General features: G+C 39.2%; 1 protein-coding gene across 1 annotated transcript in view; it reads left to right on the top strand.

Annotated features, from left to right (window-relative positions):
• Positions 1-18919, top strand: part of loxl4 (lysyl oxidase-like 4) — a 39028-nt gene extending 20109 nt beyond the window's left edge. Inside the window, exons 8-15 of the mRNA XM_015346523.2 lie at positions 4674-4828; positions 5530-5697; positions 7682-7844; positions 8125-8368; positions 9952-10067; positions 10318-10454; positions 14877-14988; positions 17219-18919. Coding sequence (XP_015202009.1) covers positions 4674-4828; positions 5530-5697; positions 7682-7844; positions 8125-8368; positions 9952-10067; positions 10318-10454; positions 14877-14988; positions 17219-17289 — 1166 coding nt within the window. The 3' untranslated portion in view covers positions 17290-18919. The remainder of the gene's footprint in view (positions 1-4673; positions 4829-5529; positions 5698-7681; positions 7845-8124; positions 8369-9951; positions 10068-10317; positions 10455-14876; positions 14989-17218) is intronic.
• Positions 18920-23401: the final 4482 nt, after the last annotated feature.

The raw sequence follows: 23401 nt of genomic DNA, 5'->3' as shown, positions 1-23401 counted from the left end.
CTGACATTCAGAGATATGATTCTGAAATGTTGTTAAGATTTTGTATTGTGTGGAATTCCTCACTCTCTGTGAAGGGATGTGAAAAAACATATGGGATTATGCTGATGTACGTGAAGCTTTTTGTTTCATTATTGTGGGTGGCTTCTGTTACAGCAAAGTGATGTACAGTATGCTTTGCCACTACTAAGAGTGAATTATTATTAACTCAAAAATAGTAAAATATAGGGCCCAGGGACACACAGAAGAGCAGTGGTACAATATACAAATTAATATTGTTTTAAGAGGGATAACTGTCATCAGCCACTGCTGCTGTATGACATAAACAAGGGTTTTAGAGTTGTAGAAGTCAAGATGAAAGCAAGCTTCCCATTTAAGTACCCAATGGGCTAGATGGGTGAATGGGATCCCCCTTTTTGTAACCCTTCTTATGTTTTTAATTGTTAGCAGGAAGCTGCATTTTAACTTTCCTCAGCATTGATTGAGGTTGTAATGAGATAAAATAAGCTTTTTTCAATGAGGATGTAATGATGAAGATTGAGACCGCGATATACAGTATGTGTTTTTTAAATACAGCTGCAGCCAATACTCCAGAAGGAAAGGAACTGTATGTTCACTGAGTTAATTAGTGCAAGCAGGATCGTGATTCATCCTGACCCACCATCCAGTAGTTATACACAGTCCCTTTTCACCATCAGTCTTTTGCTCTATGTCATGTCTGATTGTCTTTCTCTCACCATGGATCTGTCAAGAGTCTGGCCCTGAGTGATAACTAGACCTATGCCCAATGGTTAAAGGCAGGATAATCTACAGGAATTATTTTCATTGGTCAGGAAGAATGAAGTTTTTCACTTTTTTCTTAGTTTATTTCTGTGTGGTTACTTCTTCTGCTCTGTGACATTGAGAATGTGCGTTGACATACTGTACAGTAATTCGGCAGACAAGGCAGCTGTGGTATGTTAAATTGCAGGTTATCTCAAATGTTTCCATGCACTGCAGTCCCCTGCTCTGCTTCTGTCTGGAAGTGTCTGTGCTGGGACAAGGCTGACATTGAACTATGGCTGGTAGGCTTCAGAACAAGGTCATTTATTTCCATGTGCTTTAATTTCAACAGCAGACAGATGTCTTAGATATTAAATTACAATTGCTGGTGCAATTGGCCACAAAACATATTCTGTGAATGCATTACACTAGCACCCAGACAGGAGAACTAACAGTCTGAGTTGCATTGAAAGTTACAGTAAAAACATCAAAAGACGTTTTGCAATGCTGATTATGCTCTACAGCAGACGTTGGAAGCTCCTGGCACAGGCACCATAGGCCACCTCATGAAGAAATAATATACACTCCGACACAACACCTACAATACTTCATATCAGAAACAAGGCAGTGTCAGTGTGAGATAATACACCAAATCTGTGGATCTCAGGAAAAACAGTATGTACATCTGATTTGTAAAATAATTTAATTATATTAGGATGTTTAAATCTGAACTTTGAGGACTGCTTTATTTAGGACAACATCCTTATTTCTATGATGAAGAGGACTGTGCTTACTTCATTACAAGTGATGTATTAAAACATTTCAAATAAGAATTATTGTATTTAATTTTTGTTTGTATTTCTGTATTCAAAGTTATGGAAATTAGTGTTAAGTAGCTAGTGTGCTGTTTTCCGTGCAGTTTTACTGCTGTGAATACAGATAATAAACTGCATACTGTCTTGGTGACAGTCAGGAGTGGGATGACTGGGATGACTTTCGGTTGAAATCTTTTCATTAAAGTTTTACAAACAACAGAACTTAATTGCCAAGCTATAAAAATCCTTTGTTCATAAAAAAAAATATTTGATCATAAAAAATGTGTTCTGCCTCCACACACACTCTAAACTGATGAAAAATGGAAAAGGGAAATAAATGTATGAGATTACTTGAAATTTATTGACAGGAGAATATTCTCCAGTCAGTGATTTGACACCTACTAACAATTGTTATTATGCCTGATTATAGGTAGTGATCAACTGACCACAAAACAGAATGTTGCATTTAAGGGCAGGCAAACCAGTCTGGGAAACCTGAGCTTCTTTTAAGAAAAATAAAGTGTTTTTCTTTGAAACTTTGGAGACTAAAAAGGGATTAACTCCTTCTGTTTCCTTTTGGTATTTTTATTAAAGCAGCATTCACTGGCTGATTCAGATTTTAGGACTCAGTTCAGATTCATGGTGAGACAATGTTTTTAGTTCTGCTTAAGTGCATTTGGTTATACTGTATACTGTATTATCCTGAATGAAGGCGGTTTTAAAACTCACTAATTAGCAAAAGGTTTATCCCAATTACAAATGTTGTTGAGTTTTTTAGGAGCCGAAAGTATATTTAAGAAAGGCTGCAAATAGAAAATCAAAATACATTAGCCTGCTAAGGCTACAATTAGCAAAATCCCGAAGAAACAGCGGTTACCAGGGACCAGAAAAGAGAGTCACAATGCTGGGGTATTTTTAAAAATGAATACTGAGTGCAGAAAAAAAAACCTAAAGAATTGAGGAGATCAATTACTAGCAGCAATGAGCACTGGTGATCAAAAGTCCTGTTGGAACAAAGAAAAATCAGAAACAGTGGTACTCTAGGACCAGAATTAAGAGCTGCTGTTAAATATGATCTATTTATTACTTTAAGAAGTAGAAAAAATATGTAAAATATGGCAGAGCTGTTAAATTGGTCCCATTAAGCCAATAACTTCGGAGCTTGTTAAAACCTGGAGACAGACTCCCAGACATCCAGGACCTGGACTGCTCACCCCTGCGTTAGAAGAACTGGTCGGAGTAGACTCTGTGTAAAATAACTGAATAGATCATTAGATAATCTGCTGTAGATATATTTTTATGGATCTCATTGTGTCAATTTATATGGTTTGGTGGGGTAGCCATCTTCCAATTGAATAAAATAAGGTTTCTTGTGAGTAAAGAGGTAAAGGCCAGAGCTTCTGCCATCGGCAGGGATAATTAAATGTTCTTGAGGGGCACTCCAAGGAGGGCTGTGGGTAGGTAGGGTTCAGTACACAAGTGACAGCGTCTGATGTAAAAACAGCAGTAGGAGACAGTTTGTCAGGTGACTGAAGGTGGCAGCTCATTTACACCAGAGAATTGTGGGGAATGTGGTTTATACAACTTGTCTGAGCCTACTGCCTACCTATTCTGACTAAAGTTTTGAAGACCTAAGTCCAGAGTGGTTGTGGATCATGACAGTTTAACTTTGCATTAATGATGGGACTTTGAACTGTGACAATCTACAGGAAAATTGAGTTGAGATGTCAACTAAAGTTATTGGACAACTGTTTGAAAGGACATGTGTGGAAAGAAAGCTATCTCACAGAATAAATAATTGGAAAAACTTTACTTGTTTACTTGTTTCTGAACACACCTGAAGAAGGCACCATAGCCAAAACATTGTGTTTTCTCTTGTGTGTGTGCCAAGTCATCAGTTATACAAGTTCCTCTAACAGAACTGGTATTTCCACCGTCAGCTGACTTACTGAGGAGCACCATTAATTAGCGGAATGATCTTGCCCATCCCAATGATGCCTGTGTATTGCACTCTTAGGCAGCAGTGAAACTCTTCTCAGATGTACTGTAAGCAATCTGAGTCTGGAACTCTGTAGTCAAAAAGTCAAGCTACTTGAAAACAATGTTTTTATGTGCTGTGATTGCATCCAGATTTGGAGATGAAACTGGTCCCACACATTTCAGATCCCTCATCTCCCAGATGAGAGTGTGGTCAGGTGGTCTATACAGATAAATCCTTCTTGGTCACAGCAGGAAGCATAAGGGACAATTAAGCCCACACAAACAATTAAGAAGGGACTGCATCCAGTAGATCTGCATCCAGTTCCAGATGCTCAGAAAATAGAAAATTGAGTAGATTGGAGAACAATTACTTCTGCTGTCTGTGGAAACACAGAAAAGGGCATCCTCACATCCTGAATTTAAAAAATGCTGCCTCTCCCTGAAAACATATTTATGCAATGTTTTTCAGGAACATACTAACCTATTCTTTTTGTCATATATACAATCATTATAAACAATCTGTGTTTTTATAAAATGTTCTCTGTAAGGCCGACAATTACCAATTATTGTAATACTATCCTCACTGCTCGGAAATACAGTACTGCTCTTCTCTCTCTTTAATTTGTTCTCATGATCCTTTATGTTTATGCAGTTCCCCATTACATCAGTTTGTCTGTCTCGGAAAAGATCTGAGTATGTGAGTGCCTATCCTGTTTCCCTGCTCAAAGTGTTGGCCTTGTTCTTAAAATATAGGCTAAAAGAAATGATATGTGACAAAATCATAAGTCTGGCAGAGATCTTATCAACCCAATAAAGCAGGTAGCCAGTTAGAGAAAGCTTATGTAGGGGCCATTTTCATAAGATGTAAATACATTGCAGATCTCCAGTAGACAAACAACTGCCTCTGCAAATAATCCATGACACCTACATAAATTATGTTATTTATGTATGGTATGTTTATGTAAATGAAAGGCAAGGCTGTGGCATTTTATGACCTGATATAACCATTATAAAATCAGCCCTATTGTTGCAATGAATATGTCCACAGACTGCTCATAGACCTCATAGAGTGTTGCCAACACTGAAAGCAATACCAATGGGATTCTGTGTTCTCTGTAGGTATGGGACCCATCCACATGAACACAGTGCAGTGTACCGGCACAGAGCGCTCCATCACTGAATGCTACTTCCAGGATGTGTCCACAAGAGGGTGCACACACCACGATGACGCCTCAGTCAGGTGCAACGTGCCTGAGATGGGCTTGGAGAGCACGGTAAGGCCTAATGCTGATTCTGTCCATGAAAGAAACACATCTCTGAAATCTCAGTCCCAGATTCACCATTAAACAACATCTTTCTGGGGTATTTTTCAGTTGGCTTGGAGTTGGTGGGAGTCGTTATTCTTTATTAGTACGCCCTCCCCTTGATTAGGAACACCTGGTTTACTCATTTCCGTTGTAATGAAGCATGCTTTTTTGTAAGTGTTTTTGCACTAATAGATTTTTGCTACAATGAAGGCATATCTTTCGTAGCCAAACAGAAGACGCCATCCACATAGTGACCTCCCACTGCAGGCTTCAACGAGACAGTTCCTCGGCGTGTCTGCATTCTTAGATGTTTTACACGTTTTACTAATCTGTATTTATCTTGTTACTACAAGCAATAGTATTCTTACTATTATGATCCAGGGCCCTGTTAGGGCAACAAAATAATATTGCGTGATTTTCTAGATCTTGTAACGCAATGAGGTTTTTGGTGTATTCATTTTCAACTTACAGTTTTTTGAAGAATGAAACGTTCTTAAATCGAGGGATAAGCGCATTTCTTGTTCAGCTTTTCCACAGAGACCCACTGACTACAGTAGGTAGTCAGTGGGTCTCTGTGGAAATCCGTAGTTAATTCCAAGGGACACCTTGTTTATTTTCTCTGCTCTCTCTTCTTTCCCTGCCTCTCATCCCTCCTTCTCCACACACAGGTGCGTCTGGCTGGGGGCCAGGCCCGGGGAGAAGGCCGCGTGGAGGTGCTGATGGAGGTGGGGGGGCGGATGAAGTGGGGTTCGGTCTGCAGTGAGTCCTGGGGGATCAATGAGGCCATGGTGGTGTGTCGGCAACTGGGTCTGGGCTTCGCCTCGCATGCACTACAGGTGAGCTGGAGACAGCAGAACGTAAGCCCTCGACTCCACAGGGAAACAACAGGGAGTGTCATTACAATATCCACCACTGATATTGTACTTCAGCAATATCCTCTACAGTTACAGACCCCCTACAACAAGACACATCAAACGCACTCTGCCAGCCTATGCTTACAGTGCTGTTTTAAATATGAGAAAACTATGATGGTGCACACTCAGAAAGAAATGTTTAAATTACCAAAGGGACTCTTAGGTCAACATCCTGAAAAATCTATTACCTGACATATCTGTTTGATTCATTCATTATGTCAATGAAGTGTGGTGCAAAGCAATAAAATACTGCATTACTTTTGGTGGTATATTGTAATGCAAAGGAGTGTTTTAATAAAAATAAATAGATGAGGTTACATAGTGGTTTATTAGTCTCAATAATAGTCCTGGTTTCTTCTTGAGAAAAAACAAATTACAAAGGTTAAATAAAAACACTCCCCCAATTGTCAGAATATATTAAGTGAGGTTACACATCTTCTACATTATAGTATTTCAAGAACAATTTGGAAGGGGAGGAATACATAGGCAATAGCTGAAATGATAAATAGCTATTCCACAAATTTCAAATAAGACACAAAATACATTACTGTACATCCAACTGCATCTAGTGAGCCTGCCTCTTAAAGTGGTGTTTAAAGGAGACACCCTTTGGCCCTTTATAAAATAAAACAAGAATGAGAAACCAAATGGTGAAAAAGAAATCAATAAGTATTTCCGCAGATATGAAGATATGGCTTGTTATGGCTTCTTTCCTTATATTTAGTTCTAATCCCTTCAGTGTGCAGTACTTGATGGGTTTCTGTTCACCGAAGAGAAATACAGTGGTGAAGATGGGCTACAAAGACATCTCTTGTTTTTCCTGTGTGTTGTTCACCTTTAATACGGTCTATTCCTGTCTTGTTCCTTGCTGTCCAAAGCTGTTAAGCCATCTGGTCTCCACTCCCCATACGCATCACATGTTATCCCTGAGACTGCTTGCACACTTCAGATTACAATTTGTAGAGCAAATTATAATTAGTTGCTAATACTGAGAAAAGTATTTTGAGGAGACCCTTTCTTTTGGTGCAGCACTAGCTCTATGCAGGTATGGCTGCATGGAAATGGTTTCACATTTTCCTTTTTCACACCACCGCTCAATGAACATGAAATTACAGCTGTGAGGTGCAATGGATCTGTGCTCAGGAATCTGCATGTAGGGTTAGATGAAGAGAAAAGTAAGACTGTAAAATCTGGGAAAGAAAGCAGACAAATAATAGGAAAATGGGTGGTATGTATTGCTATTCCACCTACAGTATTTAAAACTAAGTATTTAAAAGAATGAAAACCAAACAAGTTTACTCATATAGTCTCACTGAAGACACATAGTGGCTCATTGTGATGGTAGAAAAGGATCCCCTGCTACAGTCAGTGGTTTTGGAAGAATGTGTCTACCTAAAATTAAGAGCAGAAATGGAACAGCTTGGTCACCTAATTTTACAATATGACTTAGAAAATATTACTTTTTTCACCAGGCTGTAATTAAAATCCATATGAGGATGTTAATTTATGAAACAGGCTGTTTTTTTTTTCTTGAGGGCTCTTTGTTGATTTCACATACTGTATTTATGGAATGTGTGTTTTTTGTCCTGAAGGGTGGCAATTGCAGAGTTTTTGTTGATGTCTGAAGTTTATGAATGATTTGGGAGGAAATAAGACTTAAAAAAATGTTTATTCAAGCTGGGATTGGAAAGAAAAGTTACAATGGCATTGGTCTTTATGATGTAATTCGTAGTTGTTTAAAACATAAAATACGATTATATGCATTTTAAATTGGGCTCGAAACAAAAGATGAACCCTTAGTCGCAAATGCCTTAGCTAGTGAGCTCATGGCAAACAGAATGTAGGACTGACCAGATCCATCCAGAAGGCTGACTGAGTCTCTGACTCTCTGTGCTGCTGTGCGCAGGAGACCTGGTACTGGCAGGGTCACCCCGATGCCAGCGAGGTGGTGCTCAGCGGGACACATTGCACGGGCACTGAGCTCTCCATCCAGCAGTGCCGCAGGAACGGACAAGTCCACTGTCCTCGGGGAGGTGGGAATCGAGCTGCAGGAGTCACCTGCTCGGAGAGTGAGTCACCCCCCCTTGAATCCCTTCTGCAATTTCGGACCGCCACAGTCCGTGCACTTTAACTACACTGCAAAGCATGGGCCGTTCTGTAAGTCTCGGCTGTTCAGAAGAGCTCCTTCCGTAGACGAGTACAAAAGAAATTGGTCCTCTCGCTTGAACACAACAGTAAGATGGGGGTCAGTCCGCAAGACGTCAGTCCGCAGTGGGTTCCTGTCTCGTCTGGCCATGGCTGCGGTCCGCGTGTCGGCTGACCGTCTGTATGTCCCCTCTCCCCCGGCAGCGGCCCCTGACCTCGTGCTGAACGCCCAGCTGGTCCAGGAGACAGCGTACCTGGAGGACCGGCCCCTGCACCTGCTCACCTGTGCCCACGAGGAGAACTGCCTGTCCTCCTCCGCCGACCGCATGAACTGGCCCTATGGGGAGCGCCGCCTCCTGCGCTTCTCCTCCCGCATCCATAACCTGGGCAGGGCCGACTTCCGGCCGCGGGCCAGCCGAGAGTCCTGGACCTGGCACCAGTGCCACAGGTAGGGCGCAGCGAGGCTCCTGTCGAACGGCTGGAATGCTGTGCGGGCGATGCTTCCAGTTCTGATCTTGCTAAGTGACGTTTTATCACGGCACAGTAAATATTTTGCTTAATTAGTGCAATGAGGGCCTGCACGGTTAAATAGTCAATTCCTTTTCAGAACCTTTTCCTGGCGTCAGTCTAATTGCTTGCCACTTTATTTTCTAACATTAGACTTTCCTTACGTGAAACGTAAGGTCCAAATTTCCCCAAGTCACATTCTTTTCCTCTGACGTATCTGACGTAAATGTCCCTCATGTCGGTGCTGTTTGTTGAAGCAGACCCCTGATGAAAGATGAAAGTGTGTCCTGTCTGGAACCCAGGTCCCCAGCCAGCTCAGGGCCCAAATAACTGTTTCTTTACCCCTGACTGCAGGTGAAATTAATGAGCTGACTTTCTAACACTGCTCTCGCAATCAGTTGCCTGAAATAATTACAGGCCCATTCTGAAGGAACAAGGCAGCCCCTTGTGGGGCAGTCAGTGCTGTGAATAATCTCAGCCCAGCCCCTTCGTTAGTTTCTACAATAACACGGGCCTGGAATGCATTTCAAAGTGCTCCATTCAACAGTTGCACAAACAACATAGAAGCCCAACCTGCGGGGAAACAGGGGGCTTCTGTCAGAGACGTACAAGAGTACCATACGCCTGTATGACCAAGGGATGAGGTCAATGTGTTGAACTTGATAGTGTCCAGTTGTTCTAACCATTCCTGACTGGACGCCTTTCTCCGGGCTGTTGCTAGTGCAGTACACACCACTCATGGGTTAACACATCACAGAAATCTAGGAAGTCTGACTTCTGTTAAATTTGTTTCGAAGGTAGAAATATGGCTGTTTCTGAGGCCGTTCTTTGTTCTTTGAAAGGTATGATTGTAAGTTTGAACATTTATCATGTTATCAAGTGGGATTTTATTAGCCATGTGTGAAAAGGTTGGAACTACGTACGACACTAGTTGAATTAAGAGAGCATTTAGTTATGGTTTGTTGGCCAGAACTGAAGCCAAACAGATTTGTATTGCTTGTGTAGCCATTTGTACATTATCTGGCAAAACAACCCAGTCCACAACCCAACCAAAACTCTTAAATTCTTTGCAGAAAATTCAAGCCAATGTGTAAAACAGACTTCTTTCAACAGAACTTGCTTTTTTCTACAACTTTTATATCTTAACATTTTTCACATTTTATTAGGAATTAAATTCTGCTTTCTAAACAAATGATTATTTTGCTTGGTGTCATGGCATTTAGGGTCCATTCTGACCTGGTCTTCTTGTGTGGTGTTTGAATGTAATGATTGCATGTGTTCTTGGTCAGTGCTCTGGTTTCCTCCCAAAGGTTGAAAACTGCTCTTTCTAGTGCAGTGAATCTCTAAATTGTCCCTCATACGCATGTGTAAGTGTGTCCCCATCGCCCTGTCTGCTGAGGTAGGCTCCAGTATGCCATGACCCTCTGCTGCGTAATTGGTAATTATTGAATGGATTTTTCTGATATGGTCTTCAGATTATTTTTCTTATTTGTGCTGTCACACTAACCCCTCTGGTCTCTGCAGGCATTACCACAGCATTGAGGTATTCACACATTATGACCTCCTAACCCTGAATGGGACGAAAGTAGCAGAAGGCCACAAGGCCAGCTTCTGTTTGGAAGATACCCACTGCCCTGATGGTAGGTCATGCTTTTGTCTGTGTTTTAGCAGCATGAAAAGGAAGCTGCTGTTATCAACTTTGTATTTCAATTTTAATAACTGAGTTTATGATAATAACAAGGTCAAGTTAATAACAGTAGTTCATGACAGATATATCAGGAAAAGTCGTGGTAAATTGGGTTGCTTATAGTTACAAAACTTACAGCTCTCAATATGCTCCAAGCATTTTATCTTCCATTTTGTGGTGAACTGTGTTTTTTTTATTGGCAGGACTTCAGAAACGCTATGCCTGCTACAACATGGGGGATCAGGGCATCTCTGTGGGTTGCTGGGATACATACCGTCATGACATTGACTGCCAGTGGGTGGACATCACAGACATCAGGCCAGGGGACTACATTTTCCAGGTTTGACCAAAAATGACATGCTCAGGTCACACTCAACACCCACACAGATACATACTGTACAGTTCATACTTTTCTCAAAGCCACAGTACCCCTTGAAGAAAATAAATCACATATTTGGGATAAGGGTCAATAGGTACATCGTGTAGTCACCCACCTTGTTACTGCTAAATACAGTACAAACAGAGGAAAACCCTATTCTCATCCATTTCCCTATATACTATCAATTGAATACTTCATACTTCATTCAGCATTGTGGATAGTTAACTACTTTTCCCTCTTGAAACGATAACTCCGCAGACCCAGATATCAGACTGCACAGTGAGATCTATACAGCAGCATTTTTAGGGACAGTTAGGATAGGCTTGAAGAGAAGATGCTTAGGCTAATTAACACAACTGGAGGAAAGGGTATGTGATGTAAGACAGGGAAAACCTTATATTAATATTCTTCTGCCTTTCAAGCATCTTCAGAGCTATTCCAGATAAAACAATCAAGTAAGATAGCTATAAATAGATGTTTTTCTATAGTTCAGCGCATTCAGCACAACTTAATTACAAAGCTGTGGAAAGCCTCGACGCTTTGTTGTGGAAGCTTATGTTGTGGTAACGCAAGGAAAGGTCAGGCGTCAGGCTGGAATCTCTCCAGTCACGTTCACACAGGAGAGAGAGGAATAAGGGATACAGTTATGTCATCAATGTTTTGTTAATTCTCTTAATGGTTTACACCTGTGACATTTCCACAGCATATCCCACCTCTTATGATCCAAACTCGGTGGCCCTCTTGATGACTTATTTAATAATTTGCCAATGAGATCTTTTCAATGAATTCCACCTCTGAAACTGTTGGATATTTTTAAGTGTCCCTTAAAATCATCTTAGTATTTTAAATTACACAGGCATCTTAGGAAATGAAAACAGTTTCTGAAAGTAGCAAATACAAACTCCTGTTCAATTAAGGATTTAGTGAAGTAATGGAAAGCTCATGCCAGAGGAAAACCACAAGACTCTGAGGTCATGAAGACCAGGGTTCAAAGGGTTCAGCCTGGAATTTCAACCCTTGTACAGAAATAGTACTGGATTATCCAAAAGAAGGGCCAACATATTATACAGTATATTTACATAAAGCTTACCCTTGTGTATATCTTAGGGAAAGATATACATTTGTTAAATTATTAATTATTTTTTTTCAGTCCCTGTCCCTCTTTGTGTTTGTGAAATAAGTGTGTGCTTTGTCTTGTGTTTGCTTCCTCCATGATTCGTGTATGGCTGGACATGATTCAGTCCGTTTCATTACCATTAGCTCAAGGCAAGAACAGAAATAACAATCTGAACAAGTGCCGTGACCAAAAATGCCTGTGACATTTCTATGACCTGAATTAGGCCTTGTTCACTCAGAGGTTTCCTTCTAATTCAAACACTAATTGAACAAAATGGAGAACTTTTTTGTACAGATGTCTGAAGTGAATTTCATCTGAGTGCCTGGATCGAGTTAAGAAGCTCAGTTGTAAATATGAATTATCATTTCCATTGAAAACTGTGGCAGTCAAAGCTGGAATTCTTTGGAATTGTGCTCCCACCTTCCCATTGGAGAACCTTGCTTTATCACTGCAAAAGTCTTCATTCTCCAGAGCTATCTCACAAGCAGGCGCATTCAGTTGGCAGTCAGGACCACAGGAGCCATCAGGAGATAAGAAGACGTGTTATACACTGTCATTTTTTGAGTAAGGATTTGGCTAAATTCACAAGATTAGGCTCAAGCCAGGAAAGTTTTGGGAACTTGTTTTTTCTTTGGTTCCTCTCTTTTTTTTTTTTGAATGGGATTGGACCTGTATTTAAGCAGAGTGTATAATTTGGAGCACTGCTATTAAGAAAATGGTTCAGTGACATGATCAACAAGCTGGCAGGGCAGAGGAGGCACTTATAAAACCGGTTCGAAAACATGCTCTTATTTTAGGTTCGGTGCAGCGAGAGGAGAGGGAGAGAGCTATGCAGAAACACAGCTGGTCTCATTCATGCTGTACTGGAACACTGGCACTCTGACTCGTGTTCACGAACAAGGCTGTACAGCTAATGAGGTGGTCATGACATACCTCAGATAGGAATCCAAGGGCCTGGCTTCTGTTGAAGTCAAGTATGACCCACAGAATTAAAGGAATGCTTTTGAAAATGGCATTATCTCTAAGACTCCTTTCATTCCACCTCTGTCACTCGCCATCCCAATTCCTTCAGACCTTTCTTTCTCTTTGCTTCCTACCGATTCTGTGCTTACATAATCCAGAGGTGCAAGTGAAGCAGTTGTTTTCTAAAGGGCACATTTTATTTTTGAGCTTGTAAAAAACTAGACAAGATCCGTGCTCTGTCATCATCTCTAGCCAAATGAGATAGGAAATGGTACGTCTGAAGTCAAGCTTGTATTTAAAAACAAAATCCATACAGCCCCTTGTAATAATCTCAGAAACATCTTTAGTGTATATGAAAACAGCATGCAACATAAATAAAAAAGATGAAGCAATTTTTTTCCCCATGTTTCTATTGAATTGTCTACATGTACAGTATTAAAATTAATGATGACTCCCCGGCCATGATGGTCATATTACTACAATATACTGTAGATCTGTTACGCAGTACATAGGCATGATAAAATATATTAACAACATAGAATGTGTCCTGTACAATTACAGGGTGTTTCTCTGAATTTTTACTAAATCCTCAAAATCCTCAATTACAGAAATATGAATTTATGCACCATAATATAGAACCATCAAATACAGCTTTGTAAAGTACAAGAAAATTTGAATTTACAATGGCAATTATGGGAATCATTGTTAACTGACAATAGGTAATATGTGTTGGAAATCATTTGTTTTCATTAATACTTTACAATAAAGTAAAAGCCACAGCTCTCTTCAACTGCAATTCCTAGGGGTACTTTGTTACATCAAATTGCAAATAAAAATATAATGGTGTCATCCAAATAAAATTAATAGGGATTTATCCCTTGACCTTTAAACTCTTAATATAGGTCAGAAAATTATCTCAGGTTTATTGTGCATATGAGTCAGGCAGGAAATTAAAGCAATCCCAGCTATGAGGGCATTTAATTACAGGAAATTTGAAAATTTAAAATAGAACTAATAATTATTCTAAATGATGTCCTTGAAGGTCAGTATTGCACACAGTGAAGTGGATGGTAGGACAGCACGAATATAACATTTCTACAGAGATTAAGAGTGGAGAGCAGGACAGGAAGACAGCACTGAGCACAATGCAGTCTGTTTTTGTATGGACAAGCTTTAGAATGTCAAGCCCATGAGGAGCTTCCACACCCAGAACATTCAGCTTGTCCTCTTCCACCTAAATGGTCTTTTTATCGCCAAGGTCAGCAAACAAATCTCCATTTTACAGAATCACTCTGACTGAAACATCTTTTTTCAGACAACTACTGCACACTGCCAGTCACCTAAGCTCCACAGCCATCTTGTCCACTCTCTCCCCTAAGCTGCCGTGTCAACTGCAAACACGTCCAGAAGCATGCGTGAGCAACACATGGCCCCATTGGCCATTTTGACATCACCCCGAGGGCATCATATCTGTCCTGGAGTGTGTGTGTGTGTGTGTGTGTGTGTGTGTGTGTGTGTGTGTGTGTGTGTGTGTGTGTGTGAAAAAAAATCTGTCCTGGAATCTCTCCTGTTGCATGCTTGCAGAAAATGCCCTTCCATTCAGTCTGAGAAACAGTGAAACAGTAACAAGACTGGCTGATTGTTTCAGGAAACGTGAAAGCAGTGAGGATCAAAGATCTTTCCAAGGTGATGGTCTCCCATTTTAGCTCTCCAGACCATGATTATGCTGACCTTGTTATCTGTGTTCAAAGACTCCTACACTTCATAAATGTCAGAAACTAAAATTAATCTTAAAAATGCACACGTTCCTCCAGCACTCACAAACCAACAAAAGTCTTTTTAAATACCATTGACAGATAATTGCTTGCTGCACACCCCCTGGACTTTGACAGCCAGATTTTCATCTCTTTACCTGCCTTTTCACCTTCTCATCTTTTACCCTCCCCATCCACCCCTTCGCTGCATGTTCCTGCTCTCTCCCTCATTTCCCCAAAGCACCCTAAGGCTCCCATGTTGAAAAATGTTCCTTTTCCTGTGTGAAATTAAACTCAGGAGTGCTCTTACATTTGTTCTAATGTTGTGTCTTTCTCCCCAATGAAGAGCAATTTTTTACCCCAGACGATGCTGCACTAGGAATAAGAGAAAGGCTCAGTAATAATACTTTTTTATGGTCTCCCTGGCACAACAAAGATTCCATAGAATGTAAAATGCAGAGAATCACTAGAAACTGTCTCTGGAAATCTGAGTTCATTATACGTTCCTAGGAGAAACTCGTATGAAGCTATGCTGTGTTGCTCTTGCAGGTTGAGGTAAATCCTTCTTTGGACATGGCGGAATCGGATTTCACTAACAATGTGATGCGGTGTCGATGCAAGTACGATGGCAACCGGATCTGGATGTATGGTTGTCACACAGGTAAGGCACGGATCAGCTTGGCCTACAGGACAGATGCTCACACACCTCACAACACCTTGTGACATTTACTAATGATGCACGATGGAACTAAGTTTCCAAATTACTGATCAACTAAGGAACATGGGCAAATAAGTTTGAAAAAACACATATGGAATGAAAACTCAATTTCAGCCCACAACAGATAATAACAGAAGCTTGTAGAAGAAGACAAATAGTGATTTACAATGACTTGACCAAGAGGTTTGTACCTTTGCTCCATGGTAAACAAAAAATAAAATAAAATGGAAGATAAACAGAAAAATAAATAAAGTTTAAATTTGCAATATTCGAGTTATCAAACTATAAAAAAATACTTATTTACATATTCAATTGAAGACACATCAGATACCAAAATTGGACAATTTCAGCTTACTCTACAGTCATTAGGCACTGCAAATTCAAATACTTTTGATAAAAAAAAATTATCTGAGTTTCAAGTTAGTCAATCATTGTATTATTAATAATTATCATTGCTTGAAATTGCTTACAGTGCCATCCAAAAGTATTGATACAGGAAAGTCAAAGCAGTTATTTTTGCTTTGCTCACACACAATATTTATTAGTGATCATAAGATTAATATCAATTAGTATCAATTGTCAGAACAATATACATTTGATTTTTTAACAATTCTATTTAGAGATTTGATCATATTGAAACAAAAAATATACTTTGTGTTCAGCCCAGTGACGACACATTCACTTTAAGTAAACTTCAGAGTATGATTGTCTGAACAATCCAGCTGACAGGCCTCTTTGTGTCATCATCTGAGTTGCTTTGTCAAGACTTTGCAGCAGTTTGCATTTTCCTTAATCTTGGGTTGATCTGACTACAATTTCTATTTTAGCATGTAAAATGCATACTTGAAATTTAAGTCTGGAGGTGGAAATTGGCATTGGCTGTATTCTCATGCAGCAGTGTGAAGCGCGGAAACATTTACTTCTAAATAAGACAAAATGTTTCTATAAACTTTAGACTTCATTGTGCTGCTGCCATCATTAGTGACATCATCAGTAAAGTTGAGCAATCCCTTGTAGAGTTTGCTGTGCACGCTCAAATGCTGCCTTTTCTTCTGCATTTCAGACTGATCCCATAAAGAATACCTGAATTGACCTGATTAAAAATACAAGATTTTTATTATTATGACATTTTAATACTTTTATAAAAATGTTTATGTTTCAATTGTATTTTTCCCCTATGATTAATGGTTATCAAAGATCACAGTTAAAATTCCAGTTTAATATTTTACTGTTCCAATACATCTGGAGGGCATTTTAGGTCTGAAGATCTAACAGAGAACCTAGAAGAAAAGCAAATTCCCAAACAGCATTTTGTACATTAATCTACACTAATGAATCATTTTAAAGGTATAAAGAAGATGAATGGGTCATGGAATAAAGATTACATTAATGAGTACAATATGGGGCATCAGTGATCAAACTTCCAAACTTCCAAGAATACGTTAAGAGACCATTGCTAACAATTTTGTCATAAACTTTAAACCAAAATGAGGAGTATAGACATGTGAAATAATACATACAAATAATAGGATCAGGCATCTTTAAAAATTCAAAGAATTATGTATTCCACAGTATCAAAAATCTTAGATAAATAAAGACTGTTGCACAAGTCCAGTTGTTGCCAAGGGTCATTATAACATCATTTAAGACTTTTAAGACCGCTGTAACAAAACCACACCTAGAGCAAAATACTGCACAGAAGAGAAAATATTATTGCTATGTAAAAATAAAAGCTTAACTACTCATTAACAATTCTTTCCATGATCTTAAATAGGCAAGGCAAGGTAGAGTTAGACTTATAGCAGTTATGGTCTGTCCTATTGCCCTCTTTAACAAGAGCAAAACAAGGGTGGATTTCCAGTCTGCTAGAAGTTTAGCTGTTTTAAGAGATTAAAATAGTACTGTAGGTCAAAGTTTCACATTTTAAATAAGTAGCTAAATTGAGAAAGAATGGATCAATATGTCCAACAGACCTATACGTCTCTGTTTTGCAATGCTCAGCCGACCTTGGAGGAATCCGAAACAATCTCTTTCTGCTCGCATGAATCGAAAATAATTGTAACAAACATGTACTGTATAAATGCAGACAAAAACGTATCATGCATGAGAACACAAGATTTACACGGATGTTTAAATGTAAACGTGCTGTGCAACATTGTCTCACTGTTCTTAGGAGATGCCTACAGCCTGGAAATCGAGGACCTGTTCGAGCACCAGCGCCAGATCTCCAACAATTTCATCTAGCCCACCTCCACAGGAACAGGACACTGTCCCCGATGGGCAGTGAAAGGTCAGGGCTGGGTCACCAGGGAACTTACCTCAGTGCAAGATTAAGGGTGATGGATGGCATCTGTCCACAGTAAAGCACTGTGCTACAGCTTCCTGCAAACTCACACAAGAAACCTCAGGACAGCCCTCACCCACCCATATCATAATCATAACCCCTCCCCAAACAAAAGGAGAAACCAATACATGCTCTTTGCATCCTGAGCTAATCAGCAGCCTGGAAACATTTTTTTTTTTAATTGCAAACAATCATACCACAATACTTTCTAAGAGGAACTTGGAAACTGAAAAAGTGCTCACCGCAGTTAAGCAAAAATGAAAATAAGAAGACGAAAACTGAACTTTCATGCCTGAATGGGAGAGTATTTTTTCTTTTGAACGAAATGGACAGCTAGTGTGTCTTGATTTGTTTGACCTCTCCTGCACATTTCAAATCGGCATCATTTCGTGACAAACCTCATTCACATTAACAGAATCATTGTTGATCTGTACTCAAACTTTTGAATTTGCCTAGCTGTTACTGGAACCATGACTTGTTTTGTTGAATTCACTCTTCTCTGCACTTAGTATGACAAGATATACACATTATAACAAATATTTAAATAATATATAAATTACAACAGTTACTAAAAATGGTAGTTATGCAATTAATAAATGTTTTAATTTAAATATATGCTTCCTTATGGAAAGTGTGTTTGTATAGCACCCATAAACCTTAAGTGTTAAAGTATAAAAAATGTGTGGCTCTTTGACATTGTGCATTTCTTGGCTATTGGTGAATAGTCGGCTCTCCCTGAGAATGCTATTGAACATCTCAGGTAGTCTTCTTCTCTATGTACAGAGGACAGGCGTCAAAATGGAAAGTGTATTTAAGCACTAAATTATAGTTGAGCCACATTGGACGTACTCTACAGCTTTCTATAGCACTGCTCCCAACCAATTTGCAGTTTCTGCAGGGTATCTGCATACAAATACATCAAACTTAAATTGGAGCTACAACAAAAGCAGACTGCTTCTTACATGAGAGCATATTAGTCTGTTGATAAACTGTTCATAGATATAACACATTAACATGAAGCGTTATTGGTAATACAGTAAGTGGAACAAATGGCCACTATTGTGAATTAATGAGCACCACATGCTCCTGGCAGATAGTCAGGTAAGTTGCTCTGTGCTCTGGACTCCAGTTAACCTTGGGGTATATCTTGAATTGGAAGAAAGGTGCTTCTTGTGTTAGGGTGCTGTTTCTTCAAATTCACACATTTCCATCAGGAAAAAAATATGGTTTTATATGGAATATATGTACTTTTTGTGGATTTTGTTATTACAGTTTAAAAGGGCTTCTAATAAGGCACACATACTCATGTACAGTTTTAAGTATTCTTCACAAAAACTATAGTCAATAGAACTAGTTTATAGTTCTATGAATGAAATGTTGTTCTGTATTGTACATTTTGTTGTACCAAATCAAATCATATCCAGTAAATGCACTTTATTCAGGACATTGCAGTATTCAGGAAATTTCTTAAGAGTTATGTCCGAAATGACATTCAGGTTGGTAGACAAATAAAGTTCTGTGTTTCCAAAACTGGGAAATGGCTGTTATTTTAAAATGAGAGTATATATATATTTTTAAAAAACAGGTTTCCTAGAGTTTTTATAGAGTTAATAACTGCTATTATATTTAAGATCTCAAATAGATTAATGTACTCAACATTACTGTCAAATTCTGGAAAAAAAAACATTGAAAAAAAATATTCTAAAATATTGTTAAATGTGCATTTTGCAGTTACCTTTCTCTTGTTTTACTAGTAAGAAATACTTCAGTGTCATTTTTCCTGTTCATGTTCAGATGATCACAGCTATGGTTCCATAACATTACTTTTGATGTATTATGGAACAAGTAATAGGTTTATTCCATGCTGAAAAAAAGAGAAGAGAGAAAAAACATGTTTCGGCCGTGGAGCCTTCTTCAGGTGTGCTGATGTATTATTACCCATTGAAACTGACACACTTTGCAGTTGAAAATCATTCAGCCTTGTTAACAGAGATTAGATATAGGGTTAAGAAAAAACAAGTGCCATCATCCACTTAAAAAAAGGAAAGTGCAGCTCAAGCTTGTCTTTCTGAACGGAAGCCCTATCTGACCACAGTAAAACTGAGAATTTATGCCCCCAGGTAGGACAAAGAATCACCAATATAAAACTTCTGAGCAGGGCTAAAAACATATCTATGACATTACGAAACACTCGAGACTTAGTTTTCTAAAAACAAAATCTTGTAACAGAAAAAGGCTAAACAAGTGGGTATCTTTTCAGCCTTAACAGCAGGATCATTGCTGAGTCTTTAAAATAACCTGTAGGCCGGACTGGCACAGCCTCAGCTATATAAATGTTCTTTCTTGTAAAAACAAAATCACTGTTTTATACATTTTTTCATTAAACAGCCTGGTTGTAAAAAGCTCAATTGCACAACTGCCTGGAAAGCATATAAAAGCCCTTTATTTATGTTAAAATGGGCTGTAGATGTGGATATGGTGGCCATTCTTCAGCCAGGAGTTTTCAAGGTTGGGTTCAGTAATTGAGTCTGGACACAAGGACATCAAAATACTGCTTCCAAAAACAGAAAACAGTTTTTATGGCCATTTGAAGTCTAGCTGTGGACTGTAGGCATACCACAAACTTGTTTTAAACAGAACATGTTTTACCTAAAAAAACACCATCTCTATAATTTATACAATAATGTTTCTGTTTTTTAAGTTTATATATACTCATCTAAACGATCAGTAAAATATAAATCCTTGTTTATGTATAACAGCAACAAAATGAACAAACAAAATAACACTATAATCATGCCTTTACTACACAATCCCAGTTGGGCAGCAGTGTGAAGAGTGGTAATTGTCCTGGACTTGTCACTGGAAGGTTGTAGGTTCAAATTCCAGGTTAGAAACCGCTTGTTGTACATTTGAGCAAGGTAGTTCCACTGGAATAAATACCCAGCTATAGACTGTAAATAGGTCCAAATGAAAGTTGTTTTGGATAAAACAGCTTTGGTTTGGCATCAGTCAAATATAAAATAAATAAAATAAAAAAAAATACAGCATGATATACATCTCGGGATACTGGATTTAACTATTCTATTGACCAGGAATAACAGCCGATTTCACTTGTATTATATAATCCCAGAACGATTCACATACAGAAGGGGACCCACTTCATCCATAACTGTGTATCCACTGAATTGCCATACAACCCAAGTGACACACAGCAGATCAGGAGTCAATGTGAAAATTGCCTGAGCAACTGAAGAAGGAACTTTAGGAAGATCAGATTGTATGAGCCCAGAGCAGAATATAGCCTGGACACTAGGGCTAATACGCCTACTCTAATAACAGTGCCAGATGATCTTTAATAACAGCAAGTAATCAGGGTAATTTAACGTATTATCTGAAGGACAAATATAGGACCTCGTGCTTTTAAATTGCCATTTTGGCACGTCTCCTAATGTCTTTAATAACTGATGCCTCTTAACTCAAACATAGTTCAGGCAAGGGACGTTGTCACTGCTGAACCGTCTCTGAACACTGCAACCACACCCTTTGTGAGGCTGTTCTAGAACAGAAGAAAAGAGAGAAGGAAACTGCGGGCTTTGAGAAGTTTCACTGAATAAAAAATGTAGTTCCTACTGATGATGCAGTTATCCCCAGAGGCCTTCGGATTTTATTGCACTCCAGAGCTACTACAGAAATGATTGTAAGTGATAAGAGAAGGAAGTCACGGTTTCTTAACATTAACAGTTTTTGTTTCTTAAATAATATTTGATGAACATACAGTACTACTCAGCCTGCTTTCCAAATGATACTGGGGTTAATCCTTCTGGGTAATAGGCCGGCCGGAGCGTGATGCCTGACCACATCGCCTCCACCTCCAGTGTCAGATGGTTGAGGAAAAATGGTGGCCCATGCCTCCCATTCCCCCATGGGCCTTTATGGCCTGAAAAGGGGACCTAACCTACCTAAGATAAAAGATAAGATCACTTTATTAGCCATATAGAATTACTTGCATTAGGAATTTGTCTTTTCTCATACCCTAGCTTGCTCTCCATGAGAGACACAGGCACACAGACGGGGAGAGAGAAGCTCGGGGTCAGAGCGCAGGTTCAGCCATTTATACGGCGCCCCTGGAGCAGGTGGGGTTGCTCAGGGGACCAACAGAGTAGGATTCCTCTGCCGGCCATGGGATGGCCTACTCAACATGCTGCTCTAACGACACAGGACAACTTCAAGGACACAGCAGCCTGAGTGCTGGGGTGAATCCACCTGCTGGGCTCAAAGATGGAAAGACAGGAGCTGATGGCAGAGAAGACGGTTCATGTGGTGTAGGAAAGCTCCAAATATTGTACTAAAAATAGCAAGGTTTAAAGCTGGGGAGAAATGAGGCGAAAAGCCAGGGGAATCCAGAATCACAGTCAGGAAAACTTAGAGGTCGGTACACAGAACGGTAAAGAGCGAGCAAAGAGAAAGAGAACACCAGCACAGCAAGAAAGAGGGAGGATGAGGCAGCGGAAACCCAATGGCTCTGCCAGCACTTTAACACAGAGCAGATCAGCACAGTTAACAGGCGTTTACCTCATGAATGAGTGGAAGGGGGGACTGATAATCGCTCGCTCATATCGGGTATGGACAGCCCCAGTGGATGATTTGGACACGGCTGGTTGCCGTACAAATATAGGGGTGCGAGCTGGCATCTGCATGGGTATTAAAGCTGCTTTCAAATATACTGTACTGTAGAATTCCCCTGCTACTTGGTAGGCGGTATAAGATCTTTGTCTTTCTTTGTCTTTCAGATGAATATGATACAACATCCCAGTGGGAGGTTTTGGTGGTGATATATGTTTTCAATAAACATTCTTATTCTGGTACAATGTATCACGACATATTCAAGTGAGAAAACCAAGGACAATTTTCTAAAAAAAGGTAGTTTTTAAGGGAGAAGGTGCAGGAGCTGAAACACCTACAGTACACCTATTACACATAGGTGGACAGAAATCACTGAGGTCAGTCTTATGTGTTTTAACATTTCACTGTGTTCTGTTGGTATCCTAAAAAGCTAAACAAATATAGTATTAATTTGGAGCACATTAATAAAGTTTTGTCCTCCATTTATAACACATAGGACTGGATATTTCCAGTTGAAAGAAAATCATTGATAACAATATGTAATGAAAATGAATGTTATTTCCCCTGGACAATGTAAAAACTCTTGTTGAAAACACTGTTGAAGCACAGAAAATAAACACTTCATTATCAACAACAACCAAAGGTTTCAATTTATTTAATCCAGAGAAGATGAATTAGTTAAGTTATTGCTTAATAAAGCCATACAAATGATTAAATATACTGTACATCATTAAAAACTAAGACGTTTGTCTTAAAATAGGAATGAGATACAAGTCCATGTCAAAGTTTTGCACTGGAGGGGAAAAATTCAAGCTTCATTGTTCCCCAGGGGAAATATTATGAAGTGGATAAACAACAAGATCTGTTACAAGGTGACAATGATGAAAAGAGGAAGTTTTACACAACTGATCCCTAAAGAGGACTAGGTCTTGAACAAGAAGTATTCAATCTTTCAAAAGGAAATCACAAGGGCTAAAGAACACATTTTTCATACAGGTTTGGGGTCACTTTAATTTATGCTATTTTATTGTTTGTACAGATGCTTTGGATGCAAAGAAGTAGCTAGCACCCACGTTTTGTTTCATTATTGTCCCATTTATGCATTGTGTGGATGTCCCTGCTTAGATTCCACATAACCAAGTTAAATGTTCTAAAAATGTCATATTGTTTGTTCAAATTATTTGGCCACTTTTCTCGGACGCACACACCTTATGTAAAAATCTCTCAAAGCTGTTTGCCAGGACGTGTAAAGACGGGTACCAAACCTCACACAACCAGTCATGGGATTGCAAAACAGATACTCTTCCTCACGTGATTTCCTCTCTACTTCAAAGTTGTCTGAGAACCAGAAGTGGTCCCTATTACAGAATCTTTGCAGAAATGAAACCA

Source organism: Lepisosteus oculatus, chromosome 4 (genome assembly GCF_040954835.1).
Source record: "Lepisosteus oculatus isolate fLepOcu1 chromosome 4, fLepOcu1.hap2, whole genome shotgun sequence".
Classification (NCBI taxonomy): Eukaryota; Metazoa; Chordata; class Actinopteri; order Semionotiformes; family Lepisosteidae; genus Lepisosteus; species Lepisosteus oculatus.
Note: the sequence above shows the minus strand (reverse complement) of the source record. Positions and strands in the feature narration are given on the sequence as shown.